At 38.6% G+C, this 20031-nt stretch overlaps 1 protein-coding gene across 1 annotated transcript in view; it reads right to left on the reverse strand.

Annotated features, from left to right (window-relative positions):
• Positions 1–5564: 5564 nt before the first annotated feature.
• Positions 5565–20031, reverse strand: part of Itfg1 (integrin alpha FG-GAP repeat containing 1) — a 225653-nt gene continuing 211186 nt past the window's right edge. The window contains exons 15-18 of the mRNA XM_063249304.1: positions 12126–12250; positions 11429–11511; positions 7987–8104; positions 5565–5958 (exon numbers count right to left, since the gene is read on the reverse strand). Coding sequence (XP_063105374.1) covers positions 5899–5958; positions 7987–8104; positions 11429–11511; positions 12126–12250 — 386 coding nt within the window. The 3' untranslated portion in view covers positions 5565–5898. The remainder of the gene's footprint in view (positions 5959–7986; positions 8105–11428; positions 11512–12125; positions 12251–20031) is intronic.

The raw sequence follows: 20031 nt of genomic DNA on the forward strand, positions 1-20031 counted from the left end.
ACATCTGAAGGTCCTAGAAAAATAAGAACAATCTAAATCTAGAGCTAGCACAAAAAATAAATTATATAAAATCAGAACAGAGTTGGGCATGGTGGTGCATGCCTATAATTCCAGCACTTGTGAGGCTAAGGAAGGAGGATCACTGTGAGTCTGAGGCCAACCTGGGCTATATAGCGAGACCTATCTCAAAAAAAAGAACAAAAAACAACAACAACAACAAAAAAAACAGAGCAGAAATTAATGAAATGGACTAAAAACAAAATCAATGAATGGGAGGAATTAGCTGAATATTGAAAGAACAAAAGAGACAAATCTTAGCCAAGCTTACATATACAAATGATACACATCAGTGGAAAACAAATCAAAAGGTGAAATTACAATAGATACTACTGACATCCAGATTATTAGCAAGTACTTCACAAACCTATGCACAATAAACTGGAGCACACAGAAGAATTGGGGGGATTCTTATGTCCATGTGAATTACCAAAACTGAACAAAGGTTTAAACATTTTGAATCCAAAAACAGGCAATGGGACTAAAGTGCTAAGAAAACAAAGCAAAACAACCCACCAATCACTCCAAAACAAAACAAATACAAAGAAACCTTAACAACGAAGAAAGGTACAGGATGTGATAGATTCATGGTTGAGTCATAAAAGAACTTCAAGGAAGATCTAACGCCAATGCTCCTCAAACTGTTTAATAAAACTGAAAGGAAACAACACTCCGAAAGTCATTCCTGTAAGCTAGCCTCACCCTGATTACAAAACTAGATAAGAATCTAACTTTAAAAAAGAGAACTGCCATAAGCAACCAGCTGATCCAGAGGAACACAGGCTGCGATGAAGGCTACTGAAGTGAAATACAATTCAATGCTTGTGGTGTTTAGTGTTCACTGACTTTGCAGGTTTAAAGCTGGTGGTCTGATATCTATTCAGAGGATGGCAATGCTCAGTTTAACATCTACAGGGATCTCCTTTTGAGGGTGGTGGCCATTGTTAATTCCCTATTATCTTGCTTTGAAGTCCTGTATCATTTTCAGTTGTTTTGTTGGGTTGGGTTTTATTCTGTTTTGTCTCATTTTATTTTATTTAATCCAACAGCATGAGCAGCTATTTCAAAGATAGCAAGATACGTTATGGTAGCCGTTTTAGATCCACTATTGTCTTGTTTTGAAGCCCTTTATTGCATTTACTGTTTTGTTTTTATTAGTTCTATTCTGTTCTCTTTTGTTTGACTTTTACGAAGTCTGGAGGTATCTACAGCTATTTTGAAGAGGCACTATGGTAACCACTGTTGATTTCATGTTGTTTTGAAGTCCTATGTCACTTACACTGGTTTGTTTTGATTGGCTTTGTTCTGTTTTGCTTTGCTTGTTTTTATTCTCTTTTAAAAAATCCTGAACAAAATAGGTATAGGATATTATGTCAATATGTTAAGAGTCATTTATGACAGACCTATAGCCAATATCCTATCAAATGGGGAAAAACTGAAGCTTTCTCACTAAAAGCAGGAACAAGTGAGAGATGTATCATTATTTGCAGATGACATGATTCTTTACTTAAAAGGCGAAAAAACTTCCACTAAAAAACTTCTAGAATTAGCAAATTCAGTAGAGTAGTGGGATACAAAATCAACACGCAAAAATCAATAGTTTTCCTGTATATCAATTAACTCACCATGCATGGGATCTGGAAAATACTACTATTTACAATAGCATAAAAAAAATCAAATACTCAGGACCCAATCTAACCAAGGAAGCAAAGGACTTCTATAATAAAAATTACATCACTGAAAAAGGAGATTGAAGAGAACAAAAAATGGAAAACTTCCACTTTTTTGGATAGGCAGAACCAATACAATCAAAATGATTATTCTCCCACTGATGTACAGATTCAATACAATTCCAATCAAAATACCAATAGCATTCATCACAGATCCACAGAAAACAATCCTAAAATATACATGGAGCCAGAAGAGCCCCAGAATAGCAAAAGCAATATTAGGTAATAAAAGCAGAGCTGGACACATCACGATCCCAGATCTGAAATTTATTATAAAGCTGTGGTGATAAAAATGGCATGGTACTGGCACAAAAATAGGTATGTGGATCAATGGAATGGAGTAGGTAGTAGTGAAACCATGACATGCATGTTATTTTTAAGACAATCTTAATGCAGGAATTTTTCTACACTAAAACTTTAGCATCAGGTTTGACTGCTGCTGCCATTTTGTGATAAGTAAGTGGGTTCTGGGTTGCAGTTTGAGCTCTTTTCTCTAATAGCTTTGCCATCACTGAAATATAACAAGCAGAAATAACGCCATCGCTGGGCTGGAGGAAGGGTTACAGGAAGCAGGAACCTTCAGGCATTTTGTGTTTGACAGAGGGACCCAAAGCACACCGTGGAGAAAAGATGGCCCCTTTAATAAATGGTGAGGAGAAAGTCGGTATTCACAGGCAGAAGACTACATCTAGACTCACAAGGCTTGCCATGTACTAGACTAAAATCAAAATGGATTAAAGATACAAACTTTAAAACACAAAATCTTCTGGAAGATAAAATAGGGAAAATTCTTAAGAGACACAGGAATAAGCAAAGACTTTCTGGACACAATCTGGATGGTCCAAGAAATAGTGCCAAGAATCAACAATAGAATCTTATCAAATTAAAAAGTTGTACATCTAAACAAACAAAACAAAACAAGCAACCAACAGAGTAAAGACAGCCTACAGGATGAAAAAAAATTTTCCAGCTAGTTCTTGGCTGGGGAATTAACATTTGTAATATATGAAAAACTAAAAAGAAGAAAAAACAGACCTCCCCATAAATGAAAGACCTGATAAAAATGGGTAACAGAAATGAAGAGATACATCTCAGAAGTACATATAAAGACATGCAAAAATGTTCCACATCACTGACCATTGTAGAAATGCAAATTAAACTGTAATCCCAGCACTCTGGAGGCAGGACCATTGCAAGTTCAAGACCAGCCTGGGCTACAAAGTGAGTCCAAGGCCAGCCTAAACTGCATAGTAAGACCTTGTCTCAAAAACACAGACCAAAAAAAAAAAAAAAAAAAAAAAACCAACCAAAAAACTAAAACAATACTGAGATACCATCTTATTCCATAAAGAACAGCTATCATTGAGAAATTTTTAGAAAAAAAATCAAATGTTGTTGAGGCCGAGGGGTAAAAGGAATCTTTCTACATTGTTGTTAGGAACATAAACTAGTAACCACTATAGGAATCAGTATTGAAATTCTTGAAAAAACTAAAAATAGAAATTCCATTTGACCTAGCTGTCTACTATATATCTTCCCGAGTGAAAGACACCGTATTATAGTATATATACGCATACCCACGTGTTTATAGCAGCACAATGCAAAATAGCTAAATCTTGGAAGTGGCCTGTATGTTCATGAACAGACGTGTGGAAAGAGAGAACAGGTGCTTACATACAAAGCAGCAGTACTACTGTGCCATAAAGCATAAACCTTACTCACAGGTAAATGTGCACTTGAGACCATAACACCACAGCAAGTGAGATAAATCAGACACAGAAGTTTACATATTACATGGTTTCTCTCATAGAGAAACTCAAGATAAAAGAAGAGGAAGTGGGGTGCACTTCCTTAAATAGGAAGGAGAAAAAGAGATGGAGGGAGGGAAAGAGGATGAAATTAAAAAGTTGAACAAGAGAAATGAGATATATAGCTTCTGTGCAAGGGAGGGGACTACGAGCTGCAATGAGCAGGGAGGCACAGGGCTGGTGGGGGGAGAACAGGAGCTAAGATGTGTTATGTCCCACCCCAACTTCCCGCAAGGGATGCAATCATTACAAACTGCAAACGTGGACTAATAAAAAATAATACAAATAGAAGTTCAGAAAAAGGCCACAGAATAGGTCAGCTGGGCTCTGAAGCCAGGGTTCTTTTTTCGTACCAGGGATCAAACTCATGACTTTGTGGGTGCCAGACAGGTGCTGGTGCCCCTAAGCTACATCCCGGGCCCGTCTGAATCCAGTTGTATCTACCTCAAAGTCTTGCGTTCTTCCATGGCAATATTCAAAAGAATGTAAAGTTCTGCTATGGATTCCCAGTGTTGTGCCACATTTTTTTTTTTAACCTGCTGCCCCTTAACAATATGGATCTTGTATTTGTTAAGAAATATTAATATCACTGACTGTACTTTAACTGTCATTACCATTTTATTTGGGTGTCACGCTATTCACTTGATAGACACTAAACCTGTGTCTTGAGGGCCTGGAGTGGCGGTGCTGGCAGAGGCTGTGGGCGGGTGCTGCTCAGTGGATCTGAGTCCTGTCAGGAGAATGCTGCACTGCCCTCACTCAGGAAGGTAATGGAGAACTCCGCTTCCCTCAGTGTCTGGGTCCAGGTAAGTGATTGATAACCCATAATCTCTAGTGCCTCTTCAGCTCCAAAATAATTATTTAAAAACTGACAACACTTACTTTCAGCAAGGAATATTTATTAGGAAGACACATTAACATGCTGAGATACAAAGCAAATAATTAAGTACATGCCACTGTCAGTGAACTGTAAAGAAAAAAAATGAAGAGAAAAATTGTTTTCTGAGAAATTTTTATATTTTAGAGCTACCACATTTATTTGCATATTAGAAAATTATTTAACCTGATATATAGTTGTTTCTGAATCTTACACTTAAGTTTCTTTGAAGTAAATTTTGGCAATGTGAAGTTGATAATACAAAATTTGCATTGAAGTTTGAATGTGAATTGTAGACTTTTCTAAGCCTTTAAGAACAAAAATAGGATTGCAGATTTTTTCCAGATGCTGCCTACAGCAGCTTCTTTTCAAGAAACCAAATGCCCTTCACCATCACATGATAGGGATTAGTTTTTTTGGTACCGGGGATCGAACTCAGGATCTTGAGCTTGCTAGGCAGGCGCTTGTACCACTGAGCTAAACCCCTCAGTCCCAATGATTAGTTTTTACACGAAAGGTTTTAGAGCACATTTATCCTTGGACAGTATTACAATTTTTAATTAACGTGAACAAGTAATGTGCACACAAGTTAGGAACCACCAAGAATTTCAGTTTTTCAAATAATATTATTTTCTCATGCCTGAAAGTACAATTCTACCAATTCTATATAATTTGGTAATTAGTTGCAGAGTCTGATAATCACCTGAAAATAATAATGACACTTACGCAGCGCTTACTCTGTGCTAGGCGCCAAGCAAAGTACTTCAGTCACCCTATGTCATGTTCACAGCCCTTGCCTGAGTCCGGTATACCTCAGCCCCACTGTACCACTGACGCTGAAGCACACGGGGGATAAGCAAGAGCCGAATGGAAACAGGGGCTCTGTGCGCTGTGCACGGGGGAACTCTCCACCAGCTCATCTTGCTGGGACACCAAGCAAGAGTGTGCAATCTCTGCACCCTGTGCCCCAGAAGGCCCTGAACTGCTGTGACGAAGGTGCAGGTTTGATGACCGTGTCTGTGATGCATCTGCTAACACATAATTTATACAGTGAGAATAAGAATCAAGACCCATTCAAATGGAACAAAAGAATCCTGCTCATTTAAATAGTTTTATTTACACATCTTTTCCATCATCATTACTCTATTAAGGTTATAAATACACAGACACCAGAGTGCATGCAGCATATCCACAAAGGAACAAAATGCACAGGATGACTGATAATGAACCCAAATCATCATTTACAAACTGCTTAGAAAAGGACCTTGAGTCTGTCAGACCATATTTGATTCTTTCCCAATAATTTTCAAGTGACGTATCATTTATAAATAATATCCAAAATCTCTTATTTTCTTTGATCAATCAGAACTTGGTTATTTCCAATAATCACATGAATGTTCGTTCCAACAGGTACATTAAAGCCAAGTCACATAGCATCAAAGTGAAACCGATGGGCTTCTTGTCGTTTTTCTCTATCATCTGCTTTCTGAAAAGAAGTTTAGAACAGCTTAGGAGCAATAAGAAAATGCTAAGAAGACTCACTGTGGAAATACAAATGATCAATTTTAAAAAGCCCTAAGGAATCAGCAGACAGTAGGTCTGAGTTTAGAATGCAATAATCCAGTTTATAGTTTACAGAAGCTACTTTATAATTAATGGCCTACTAGCTGATTTTAAACATCAAGGACAGAGGTTCTTTACTTAACTTGTCATATGCCTCATCATCCACACTTAATACCAATGTAAGAAACCTAAAGAATATTAATTTTTGTCAGCCTATTAATTTAATAGATGTTTACTGACCTCTGCTCTCAGCAAGGTATTGTATATGGTATTTTGGTGCAAAACTTTTTATTTTTTTGGTATCAAACTCATGACCTCATGCTTGCCAGGCAGCCACTTTTGCTGCTGAGCTAAATCCCTGGCCGTAAATGCTATTCTGAAGGATTAAAATATTCCTCAATTTTATAGCTTATTTGGGGCTGGGGATTTAGCTCAGCGGCGTAAGCGCCTGCCTTGCAAGCACGCAGTTGTGAGTTCGATCCCTGGTACCGATAAAAAATAGAAAAAAATAGAAAAAAAAGAGAAGAATTTTATAGTTTATTTTTCAGGAACTTAAAACCTAAGAAGAAAAAAAGTGAAACACATTGTCCTTCAGGATACAAAGTGAGAAATGTTCCTTCTGAGAGAGAGGAATGGGACAGGTTGAAAAAGTGGTACTTAGGGAAACGTGAAGAAAGGGTGTTCACTCCAACCTGGGAGTGCATCACTCATAGAGTTGATGCTCAAACAGTACAAAACAGTAACAAAGTCACACATTTTGTTAATTTTAAAACTGCAGGTTGAGCCAGGCATGGTGGCACATGCTTGTAATCAAATTCTGGAGTTGTGTGATAGCAACGTGCAGGTCTGGCTATGGGATTTCTGTATTTTAGGCAGTAGGGGTTTGGAGCTGGAGTGTGGCACAGTAGAGGCTGAGTTCAATAGTGAGTAATCTGAAAGCAGTGGGACAGGTCTACGAAAGGGGACAGGAAGGGGCTGAGCAACAGTGGCAGCAGGAATATGAAAATGAGTTGGCTGAAAAGAACTTTACTGAGGCAAGAATGAACAGATCAGGGGACAGGCAGAGCTCAGAACAGGGACTGTGGGGTGCCTGTATGTAATCTAGGTAGAAACAGAACAGTGACACCAGGCAATGAGGAAGGCCACTTCAGAGAGATCCAGGGCTAGGGAAGGAAGACGGAAAGTTTAAGGCCAGCCTAACCAACTCAGCAAGTTTCAGTCTCCAGAAATAAAGAGAGAAAAAAAGGAAGGAAGGAAAAGTCGGGTGTGGTGGCACATACCTGTAATCCCAGCACTTGGGAGGCTGAGGCAGGAGGATCGAGGCCATCCTGGGTGAACTTACTTGTAGCCCAGGCTGGCCTTGAACTTTCAGTAAACGTCCTGCCTCAGCCTCCCAAGCGCTAGGATTACAGGCATGTGTCACCATGCTTGGCTAAACCTGCAATTTTAAAATTAACAGAATATGTAACTTTGTTACTGTTTTATAATGTAAAAGTGTGATTTTACTTTTGAGCATCAAATCTATGAATATTTATTGAACAATTAACATGTACATCTTTTTTTTTTTCCTGGTACCAGGAACTGAACTCTGGACCTTATACTTGCCAGGCAGGCACTGCACTGCTGAGCTATATTCCCAGCCCAATATGTACCTTTTCCTAAGCTAAAAAAGTAGCCAAGATGAAACTGATGTTAACTTTAGTACCCCCTCCCATCAAAACCTCATCTCCTTCCTAGGCAGAAAGAAGCCTTTTCTATGGAGGGGCACTGTGGGAACCTTACACTTAGATATTTAATACTCTTTTGTGGTGGTACTGAGAATCAAACCTGTGGCCGTACCTGTTCTAGGCCAGTGCTAGGTCCTCAAGTTACAGTACTGGCCTTTCAGTGTTGTTTTAAAGAGGGATGTGCTATAATAAATTAACCAAAGCTATTGCTGCATTCAACAAACCTTTTCCTGCCAATGCAGAATGCCAATGATGGCCAAGATGAATACGCAGACGCCAATGAGTGCGATAGCAGTGAGCAGAACAATGTTACTTGGTGTGAGATAGAGTTTGGCACTCCAGCTGCAGATAAAAACAAAAATTAAAATTATAAATTTTAATTTAAAGAGCAGCTTAAACTGATACCAAAAAGGGATTAGCTTCACAAAATATTGCATTTAGTAAATCATTAGTCGCCTCTCCACTCATGAACAAAATAATAACAATTTCAGTAGTGTTAAGACTCCCAGTGACCTTCAGAGTCCATATGTTTCTCAGTGCTCAACGTACTTTTCTTGGTGGAGCTGGGCCAGGGCCCAGGGCCTTCCACAGGATAGGTGAGCACTTTATCACTGGGCCACACTCCCCAGGCCCCTGAGGGAGAATTTTTCTTCTTCTTTTTTTTTGGTACTGGGGATCGAACTCACAACCACATGCTTGTAAGACAGGCACTTGTGCCACTGAGCTAAATCTCTGGCCCTGAGAGTTCTTGATGAGACCCTTTAGTTTGCTTTGGAGACAAGGTCTTGCTATGTAGCCCAGGCTGGCCTAGAACTTGTAGATCCTCCTGCCTCAGTCTCCTGTGTGCTGGGATTATAGGTGTGTGCCACCATGCTTCATGTTCAGGCATTTTGATGTTTTTCTTTTTCCAAGTTTGATCTTTTGAAATTATTATTATATAAACTCATCAAGGCTACTCTGGACAAAGACAGCTTAATATTTTGATCAACTTGCTGAACTTGAAATCTTAAACTCCAAGGCTATGTAGTTATAAATTTCAATAATCCTGCTATGTCATTTTTTTCTGACCTTTGCCCACACACATATATGACCAAGTAAAACAACCATGTATCTGGGTGGAGAAAAACCCGCCATTTCTGGCTCATACTGAGGGTTTAACATTACTATAATGACGTTTACACTGAGACCTCTTAAAAATGACCCTTAGGTCCTCACTGTTAATGGCAGAACACGAGTGGAAGGTCATTAGAACTAGGCCTCCCTCTTAAAATAGCAGGTGTAACAGAGCACTTGCAGCCCCGGCAGGCCTGAAAGCAGGTCTTTATCACCAACACTGCAGGTAGTCACACATGTGGAAATTTCTGTTCTCTGGAAATAGAAAAAGATGTATTTCCATTTCATTGTTTAATAAAGGTAAAACCATTCTGATGAAAAGCAAATCACTATTGATTTGTTTTGAGATAATTAAAACTTATTGACCTTCAAGTTAGTCTCTAATCAATAAATCTCAAAATACAACTCAAACTAAAATCAATTTGGTTTTTATTACGTACATAAATTTGAAAACAACATTTGTTCAGAAAAAAGCAAGAGAAACATGAAAATAATGAGACTGGAAGAAAGCTATGGCAGGATTTTCTGGAAATTCAGAAGACTAAATAAACTTTAAGAAAACAATTATAATTAGTTGTGTTTAGCTACTTTAGCTATCCTTAAAGAACACCTGATTCATGAGTTTTTCTTTTTTGGGGGGGAGGAGCTATTTCTACTTTTTAAATAGATTTTTGAAAAAGAATTTAAAAAATATGCATTTTGGTTAAAAAAAAAAAAAGGCAGACAAGAAGCCAGTACTCAGTTTTCTGCTTGGGGCAGTCGTTCAGAGCCGTCTCTTGCAGACCCTTTTGGAAAGACCATAGATGATCCACACACAGAGATGTCAGCTTCCAAAATCTCAATGCTCATGTCTTGTGTATTCTTTCTGTACTCTGTTTTTTTATTTTTGGCCTCCTGCTCCTTAAGAGTCTTCTGTGTGTACAGTGCTAAGCATGAGTTGTCACACTGCACAACATAATGGTCCCATGCTTTGAAAGTTTCCCACCCTCGTCAGATTTATTTTTGTTACCAATTTCACCTACAGAAAACTAACACAAATGTGTCATATAGGCTCATTCAGAAAAGTCTGAATCAGAGCCAGGCGCGACAGTGTGAGGCTATAATCCCAAGTTCTGAGAGGTCTCACCAGTCAGCTCCACGGTGAGACCCCACCTCCAAACAAAATGACACAACCCAAAAGAATCACAACTATACTGTTTCTGTTGATGCCATCTTATTTTAAGTATAACAGTGTAATAAGGTTTTTCTTTTCCTTAAGCAAATTTGGTAGTAAAGCCTGTAAACCTATAGTGAAATATATCAAGTGGTGTGCTGGCCAATGGTCCACGAGTAGGACCCCAAGACCCGATTTGTGACAGGCTCCAAGTTCATGAAGCAAGTTTTTCCATGGCAACTGAGCTTAATGCAGCTCTTAGACCAGAGACGGGAGACCCTGCCTGAGCGCAGGAGTTGTTCCAATACACACCAAGCACGTCCACCTAAGAATGTGATGAAGAGCAGGATCAAGAGGGGTGCAGTGCATGCTTGGGCTGCAAGAGCCCTGGGCTGCATCCCCAGCGGAGGCAGGGAAAGAACAACAAAAGCTATATTTTGAGAAGAAATGTAAGAAGCAAGACCTCCTGCTTACATATTCCTAGACAAATCACATTTCTTTTTATTTTCTCCTGTAGATATCAGACTAGAATATTTGTTCTAACCAAATTTAATTTTTTTTTTTTTTGTACCAGGGATCAAACTCAGGACCTTGCACTTGCCAGGCAGGTGCTTATGCCGCAGAGCTAAATCCCCGGCCAACAAATTTAAATGTTACTGAATACTTTCATTGCCTGCTTTAAAAAGTCTAGTCAATCAGGTAATAAAAACTGTGGAAAGGTAAATTAGGGGTTAAATGCTGTAACCATGAAAGGCACACACACTGATAATAAGAATACGTTCACAGTGTATGTGTGGCACTCTGTCAAATGTCTTCATGCCTACTCTTATGAGGCATTCTGTCTCCCATCCTAAGATGTAGACCTCAAGCCACCAGGAGAAGAAAAGACAGAAGTCAGCAGTAGAGCTGAGTTTTTCTAGCTCGGGGTCTGTTTGATTCTAAATACACCATTTCTCAAATAACTTACTTAAAAGATCAGTGATTATTAAAAAATACAGCAATCTAGGGCTGGAGTTATAGCTCAGTGGTAGAATTCTTGCCCAGCATATTCATGGCTCTGGGTTAAATTGCAGATAGCACACACACACACACACACACACACTCCTGAAATTTTAGAATTTATAACTAGTAAGCTGAAGAGCAATTCATTTAAGCAGAACATGTGTAAGTCTCTAATTAATTAACTGGCTGTTTTTCTAATAGGGTCGAATTTTTTCTTTATTAAAAATGCCAGAGACCTTTTGTGTAAGTATGTTTATCAATTTAAAATTTGCTGTAGGCAAATAAATTATGGCACTTAAGGGAACATATTAGGAATGAGTTTTAAAAAATGTAACTCTCTATGATTCAGAGTTGATAGTACTTTTACCAAATTTAGTTTAAACAAAAAAAGAGATTACCTTCGAGGGACACTGTGAGGGTATGGAATGACAATGAGTTGGGAATTTGGAATGATTGCAGTCCATTCTTGTTTTCTTATAGACTGAAAAAAGAATTAAGAATATTTAACATCTATTACATTTAAGAAGCAAACAATTATTTTAAATAAATAAGGCAACAATCTCAATTATTTTGAACTGTTGAAATCTTAGGTATGGATTAAGTTAGATTAACATATATAGTCCAAAACAGATGTTCTGTAACATCTGTTGAAAAAATTTCGAATCTTTTCAGGAAAAGACTCTATATTTACTATGCACTTATACAGCAGGTGCTGTTCAAAGTGCTATATGCAGATGCCAGGAGTTAAGGTTCAAGCTGAGGGGAGATGGACAGACAAACTGAGTGTATTATTATACTTCTTAGGTATAATATACACATGTTAGCAAAATACATGTATTAGGTGATAAAAATATTAAGAAAAAGCAAGAAACAAGGTTAAATCTTCAGGTTTATGGGAGAAGAAATGGAAAAAGCATGCAATGTTTTCAAATTATGATATGCTCTGCATAAGCTTGGATCACAATCAATCAAATTTTATTCCTTAAAGGGAAGAACAAATATTTAAATTACTTGAATTCAAATAGAATTGGAGTCATTATTGAATTAAACAGTGATTATTAAAACAGACTAACTATAGACTAAGTTTTTACTTACTTTCTCTCCAGGTGGACGCGGGATACCAACGTAAAGATGGTCAAGAAAATTTGCACTTCGACCTAAACCAAGTACGTTATACGGCAGCTGGAGGGCTAAGTGTGCTGACTGGCTCAGTTGTCCAGCTAGAATAAACAAAGCAAAACGAAAAACATTTTTGAAAACATTGTCCTATCAAAAAGTGTTAAAAATTCAGGTAACAGAAATGTTCTTCAAGTTTAAAAATGTGGAATGAACCTGAAGCCACCCCACAGTTTTCAGAGATCTGCTGGTAAAGAATCATGTTTCTGTTTATCTCAAATGTCTATGACAGTTCATTTTCGAAAGACGATAGCTCTGTGGGATACAGACCTCCTGGTGGACACTTTTCCTGGCAGAACTCTGAGAGTAGCACCCTCTGCCTCCAGCCTCCGGTTTCTGAGGCGCCATCAGCTGATCATCTTAAGGGCTCCACATACACAGTGGTTGCTTCTCTTTGCCTGTGCTTTCATGATTCTGGTTATCATCTGGCAGTTTAACTATGGATGTGTTCGAGTGTGGTTCTCCAAGTATCCTACTTGGGACTTTCTGTTCGAATGTGTACATTAAAATATCTGTCATAAAGTTTTGGGCTGTTCCAACTTTGTTTTTTTTAACAGTGCCAAAAGTTTATTTGAAAAGTGAAGGGTGAATGGGTAAGGGAGAAACTGGCTCTGCAAAGCAAACTTGGCCCAAACAAAAGAGGAAAAGAGAAAAAGAGCAAAAATAAAAGCAGACGCAGGGTGGGCTGTGTGAAGAGCCATGACGGTAACGATTTATTTTCCCAGCTATTCCTTCTTTCTCTTTTTCCTTTTTCATCGTATGACTCCTCTTAGGAAGACGTAGGAATGCTTGATGGTGCCTCCGCAGTCTTCGAGACTAACTTTCATGTTTTCCTATGACTCAGAATGCAGTTTCCACTCAGTGTACATTCAAGTTTGCAGGTGTGTTTGCTAAGCATTACACTGAACTTTAAAATTTCAATGACTTTACTTTCCACCAAATCCAGGGTTTTTTTTTTGGTGGGGAGCTGGTGCTGAGCACTGAACCCAAGGGCCTTATGCATGCTAGAAAACTGCTGTATCACTGAACTATTCCTCCAGCCCTTTACTTGCTTTCAGAAAAATTACTTCTACATGCTGGTATTCTCTTTTTAATGAGACACAGTTCTCATACATTCATGCATTTCCTTGGTTTCCTTTGGGTCTTGAATATAGAATACAGAGAGTCATAGTCTCCAGAAAGTTTGACACCTTGTTCGTTCAGGCACATTTTTTTGTTGCTTTTCTCTCTCTCTCTCTCTCTCTTTTGGTAATGTTGTGTGGCTTGTTTTCCTGTTTTTCTCCAAGTCTTTTTTTTTTTTTTTTTTTTTTTTTTTTTTTTTTTTTAAATTTTTTCCAGTACAGAGGATCAAACTCACAACCTTGCACTTGCCAGGCAGGCGCTTATGCTGCTGAGCTAAATCCCCAGCCCTCTCCGAGTCCTGTAAATGGACTTTTTAGATTATATGACAAACATTGCACCCTCCCTCCCTGCACCACTCTTTTTGTTTTGTTGTTGTTGTTAGTGACTCTGTAGATTAACTGCCTAGATTCTATATTCCCTGAGTGGCTGCCTCTATATTCTTTTTTATTTACATCTTAAAAGATCCCCCCTCCCCCAAGTTTAGCTTCCTGGAGGGACACCATATAATTTAGTGGCCAATAGGTGTTATGAGTTCCTTAAGTATCTTGTCTCTGTGTCTTCTACTCTTTGTCAGGGGACTGGTGTGTGAAAATACACTTTGAAAGTTCAGACAGTTTATAGAATAGCTTTAGCTCTCATTTCCTGCTTAAGCAGGACCTCAACCTCAGGCAGGAAGACAGCTGAGTTATTTTCACGTTATATTTTTCTTTTCTAGGTCTTTTTCAGCTTTCCAGATCTCTAGGAATATGCTTTTTAAAGTTGCCTATAGTTATCAATTTTCTAGGATTTCCTTTTAATAGCTGAACAATAGGAATCAATAGCTCTTGATTCCTTTCAGCAGACTGCTGCTGTTTTTGGTAATGCCAAGGGATGGTCCCCCCGGCTCCCTCCTGAAGCTGGACTCTGAGTCAAATCAAATTGTTAATATCCTGAGACCTGAGACCGGAGACCGGAGGCCGGAGACTGGAGACTTTTCCCAGGAGATACTAGTCATACAAAATACTGACAAAGCTACAGGGATGGAGACTGCACTGGAGCTCCAAGGAGTTCAGTCCTGGCTATTGTCTATTAAGTTGCTAGCTTTCCATGGCAACGTTACTAGTCTAATGAAGAAGGGAAGCAGGATGGGAATAGCCTCAAATTTCCAGAGAGTGGCAAGGGATGAGCTGCATTTGGCTCTGCTGTCTTACAAAGTCAGTAGTGTAGATTATATGACAAATATAATCTTGGGTAGATAACAAAACACTCTACCTTCTGTGGCTCTGGTTAATTTCCAGAGTAGTGAAATGACAGATGAGAGCTTTTTTTTTTTCCCTCTCTTTTTTTTTTGAAGGGATGGGGATGAGTGAGATTCATGAGGTCTTTGTACTCTCATTCTGAAATTCAATCTCTCCATACTATGATTCCCTTTCAAGGTATGTGTATTTGCTAGGTGTTCTACATGCTTATACTGAACATTTAACTCTCAATGTTAATATATATTATGGATTAAAAACTGGCAGTCAGCCTAACACCAGCTGAACTCAGCCAGCATGTGCTGAGTATAAATAGCCCACCTGAGGAAAGTTGCCAGTATAGAAAGAGATGTGGAGAGGAAGAGTGGGGCACTGTGGGTTCTCCTAAGTGTTGCTGTCTGGAGCTACTGTTGTTTCTCCTTGAGGAGCTTGTCGTGCTGGCTTCCCCGATTTGAATTCAGTCATTATCGTCGGAGGAACTTGGGACCTTGTCGCTGAGAATGACTGCGTTCACTTTGGGGGACTCTGTACCTTACATTGAGCATTGCTTTCTGGCTCTGGAGGGGAAGATGTGTGCTGTTTAACCTCCAGAAGCTTGTCACGCTGATTTCCCAACACGTACTTGACTGTTCTCATTGTTGGAGGAGCTCGGGACCTCACTGTTGCTGAGGATGGCTGTGGTACTTTTCACGGGAGCCCTGGTCCTTATTTTGAGTGTCATTTCTTGGCTCCAGTGTAGAACCCTCAGCCTACTAGCATGGACCCTTCACCCCATGGGAATAGACTTTTTAGCTTCCACCACTGATCTTTGGGACTTCTCAATACAGATCCACAGAACAGACTTGCATGAGTCATTTTTGGGGACTCTGGATCTCCAGTTGGCCTCGAGGGAGGCGCTATGGTGGGCTCCAGGTTTTCAGCTGGACTCATGCAGGACATTGCTGTGGGATCCAGGCTCTAGGCTGGATTTTCTAGGTCTTTAGCATTGAGAAGATTTCCTGAACTTTCTTGAATTTAACTCTGGGTGGCCATCATAAAATAGTATTATAAAGTCTATGTCCTGTATGTAATTGTTTTCCTTGCCAACTCCTGACTACAACAATATATAAAAATTTTAATATTGATGGGGACTGTTACACATCACTAATGTTACCCAGAAATAGGACATTGCTTAAAGGTATATATATCATTCTTAAGTTGAAAGTTGCAAGATGTAATAATAAAAAGCAACATGAATTCAGAGACAGGTGTTAAAAAGATTGAGCAATGTATATGAAATCGTAAAATAATTTAATAAGTATCATGGACTATAAAAGTCTATTCCTAAAGTTGTGCTGACTGAATGATAATGCTTAAACCAGAAGTGTCTGAAGTATCACATATTCAATACATGCCAAGTGTCTTTATTTAACATAAAAAGAATTAAAAATTAAACATATATTGATTTCATACTGTTAGCAAAGAATGACTTAATAGACATTAAAGTATGCCTGTAAACTATTTCCCTATACTTATCTTACTGAAGAATCAGTTTCAAAACTTTTTTCAATTGTGTTAAACAGATTGTAGAACATAAATTTCAAATTAAAGCTGCATATACAATAAAAACCTAAAACTATTAAGGAAAGCCATCTAAAAATGAAGAGATTGTTTCATTATTTTATTTTGAAATACTTCATTACATACTTTTTCCATCAAGGCACTTGTATGCCAGATAAACACTTTAACACATATTAAATACTAACAAGTTTAGTATTATTTTCACTATTATTTCATGAGAGTTACCGAAATGCTGAAACTCCATCAACCAAGATCAAAGGTAACTGATTATAATAAAAGGTAACTGATTATAACATAGGCGTTCCAACCCCTGAGCTAGCCATGGATTGGTTTCTGTCTACGCCCAGAACAGCAGGAAGCACATGGTGGGCAAGTGACTGAGCTTCATCTGTATTTACAGCTGCTCCCCCTACCCGACCTCCTGTCAGATCAGCAGCACCACTAGATTCTCACAGTGTGAACTCTAGTGTGAGCAGTACACACAAGGGATCTAGGCTGTATCAGAATTCACTCTCTGATACTCTCAGCTGGGGCTGAGGCAGTGACGCTAGCACTGGGGAGAGACTGAAAATATAGATTAACATTATAGAGGTCTGATTGTACAGAGACCGAAACAAAGCAGTTGCTTGCTAAATTATATTAAAACCTTGTCAGTGAGTAGCAAGTGATAAGCTACATCTGGTGTAAGGTTTTACAGTGGCAAGTTTGTTAATGGAGTTCAATTGTACAGCTGCAACTGGTGACAGGCTATAAGTTGGACTCTGTCACTTATTTTAGTCTGTGAGTAGCCCACCCATTATTTAACCATTTACATCCAACTTTTTCCATATTGTACCACTGGCAGCATATTTCACTGACACAGAGTGAGCCATAAAACTTATTTACCTGTGTGACTCCACTTGATCAATTAATTTCATTTGTAACTTCAGGGAAGAATGACAACTATGTCCAAGTTGACAGACAAATTTACTGCATTCAAAGACAATCTGCGAGGTAGCTTATTCACCTGCCCTCTTGGTAAGTGCCTGCGGCGAGGGCCAGGAGGAGACCCAGAACTCCAGAGATCTGGCCATGGTGGGACTCAGGCAGCTTATTCACCCGCTCTCTTGGTAAGCGCCATGGCGAGGGCCAGGAGAGGAACCATTACTTGTAAGTCTACTGCCACGTGGGCTGAAAATCAAGCACCCTTCTCCCGCCCGCCCCCTTCCCCCATAGCTACTGGGGATACATGTCTCAGCATCTCTTGGGAGGATGACCATGTGCAGTATAGCAAATATGGGGGATTTCCTTCTATCTTCTGTTCAAAGGCATAGGTTGTTTTCACTGTTTTGTTATGTTTCTTTTACTCTATTCAGTATTCTCAGTTGGTTTTATAACGTTCTATTTAGTTTGATTTTGTTATACCTAATTGACTGGACGACTATTGTGAAGTTAAAGAGATATACCATAGTACATATTACTACTATCCCAGTATCCTACTGTGAAATCCTGTACCAATTTCACTGCATTGTCTCAATTGGCTTTGTTCTGTCTTGTGCTGTTGCATTTTTACTACTTTCAAAATAAAATTAAAAAAAAAAAAGACAATCTGCCACTACAGGGGAGATTAGTAAATAGTCGATTTCTGATGCGCTTCTAACATTAGCAGATTCTGAAAGAGACTGGCAAGGGCATCGGATCACCAATCTCAGCTTTTGAAAGAGCTTGAGCATTATCTCCTAACCACAAAAGACCCTCACGCTGGAAGGGATGGATCTGTGACCCACCTGTGAATAAGCCAAGAACAGACTGTGCTAGAAGAGAACCATCTGGTGGAGACTGCAAATGGTGGTGGCCTTAAAAGTCTGTTTGAAGTAACCTGGAATCTCCACACTTTATGGAATAAAGTCAAGGTGAACTATTTTGAGATTGCTAAAAGGCACTGAAAACCCTGCTTTGTGAAGCAGTTTGCTGCAGTGACAGCAAACAAGATATATATATATATTTTTTTTTTTCTTGTCTACATAAGATCGTCTTAATTTATAACGAATCCTCTACTTTTGCTGGTTAAGAAATTCCTCATCTTTCATTGTTATAAAGAATAGTGAACATCTGTGTTACATCAATGCAACATCCCTTAGTCTATTCTTTTTTCTTTAAATTGAGGTAGAACTCATAGAAGCAACCACTTTAAAAAGTGTCAAACTGATAGCCCTTATTTACTCAATGCTCTGTAACCACCAACTCTCTGCTCTAAACTTTTCATCACCCCATTAGCAAACCCTGTGACACCCTAAGTAATCACTCCTTAGTCCTCTTTCCCAGATAATACTTAACCTGCTTTTAGCACTCCAGACTATTTTGACCACATCACACAAAACAAATAATACAACATACAACCATCGCTACCTGGCTTCTTTCACTTAGCATGATATTTTAAAAATATAAATTTTAGCAGGTCTTAATGCATTCCTTTTTATGGTTGAGTGATACTTTGTTTTCTCTATTCATACTGAAATGTATCTTTCTTGATAGGTGAAAATATGTGAGGTGTTTCTTGGTTAAAAGAGCATTGAACTCTTTTCCCTGCAAGGTTTTAAACCACAAGGAATTTTCATTTTGACTTTTTCTCTTTTTGAGAGTGTCTCACTACGTAGTTCAGGCTGACTTTGAACTCACCGTGTAGTTGAGGCTGGCTGAAAGCCCACAGCTATCCTTCTGTCTCAGCCTTCTGAGTGCTGGGATTATGGGTATGTACCATCATGCCTGGCAAGATTTTTTTTTTGTACCAGGGATCAAACTCATGAATTCACACTTACTAGGCAGGTGCTGTGCCACTGAGCTATATCCCCGGCCCTCCAGCTAAGAGATTCTTATTTAACCATATTAACTACAACTTCTCTGGTACTGCCCCATCTTCAGGCAAAGTAGTACCTCTATAAAAATGAAATAAAAGGATACATTTAAACTGCCAATATTTGTGTAACTTTGAAAAAGAAAACTGTCACAGGAAGTATTTGTTAATCTTCAACCAACAACTATGAAACAAGTTAATATTGATACTAATCAAATGGAGGTAGAGAACACCAGAGGATGAAGTTTAAAAATTAGACAAAATTAAAGACAAATAAAGGTGCTGAATGCTTATGATATATCAAAACTCATGGCAAGTATTTTTTGTACATAATTTCAATACTGCTTAATAATAATTGCATGAGGGTAGGTACTATTATTATATCTTTAACATCAGGAAATTGAGGTTAAATACTTTGATTAAAAACACACAGCTGTTATGTGGTGGAGTTGGGAATTCATCAGCCTAGTTCCAAATCCCACTCCCCTTATCACCTGAGATCTTGTCTCCAATCAAAAAAGTGCTATTTATAGTTGCCTTACTGCTCTATAAAAAGGATTTCAAATTATGACACAAACTTTTCCAATGCTAACCATTTATTTCTTTTATTATTTGACTCTGTAGTATTTCTAGGGTCCTAGGATGTGATCTGAGAATCTGTTATATTTTATGCCCAGTCAAAGATTCCAATGAACATGTCATTTGCTGATTTTTGCAAATCTGGACTGCTGGGCTATTATTCATTGTTGTTGTGTTTGAGCTCATTACGTATCTTAGGCTTTATGATTTTCCTATTCTGTACCCAAAGAATGGGCTACTAAAGCAATCCTTCTGGGGGATGGGGCTGATTAATCCTCTGGATGGCTGAAGGGCATCAATGTGCTGAGGAAGTTTTTAACCCAATGATTCAGCTCTGCAGAATGAGATTATGAAAAAGACAGAATCTGGGCAGGGACTAGTTCTTGACCTACATTAGAAGAGGCTCAGATTGGCCAGCTGATTTCAGATGGTTACAAGACTTATGTCTGGCAGTGTGAAAATTTCAGGACTATTCTTACTGATAGCAGAGGGATGT

The sequence above is a fragment of the Cavia porcellus genome, unplaced genomic scaffold (genome assembly GCF_034190915.1).
Source record: "Cavia porcellus strain 051 isolate PalLab524CR breed Dunkin Hartley unplaced genomic scaffold, mCavPor4.1 scaffold_5, whole genome shotgun sequence".
Lineage (NCBI taxonomy): Eukaryota > Metazoa > Chordata > Mammalia > Rodentia > Caviidae > Cavia > Cavia porcellus.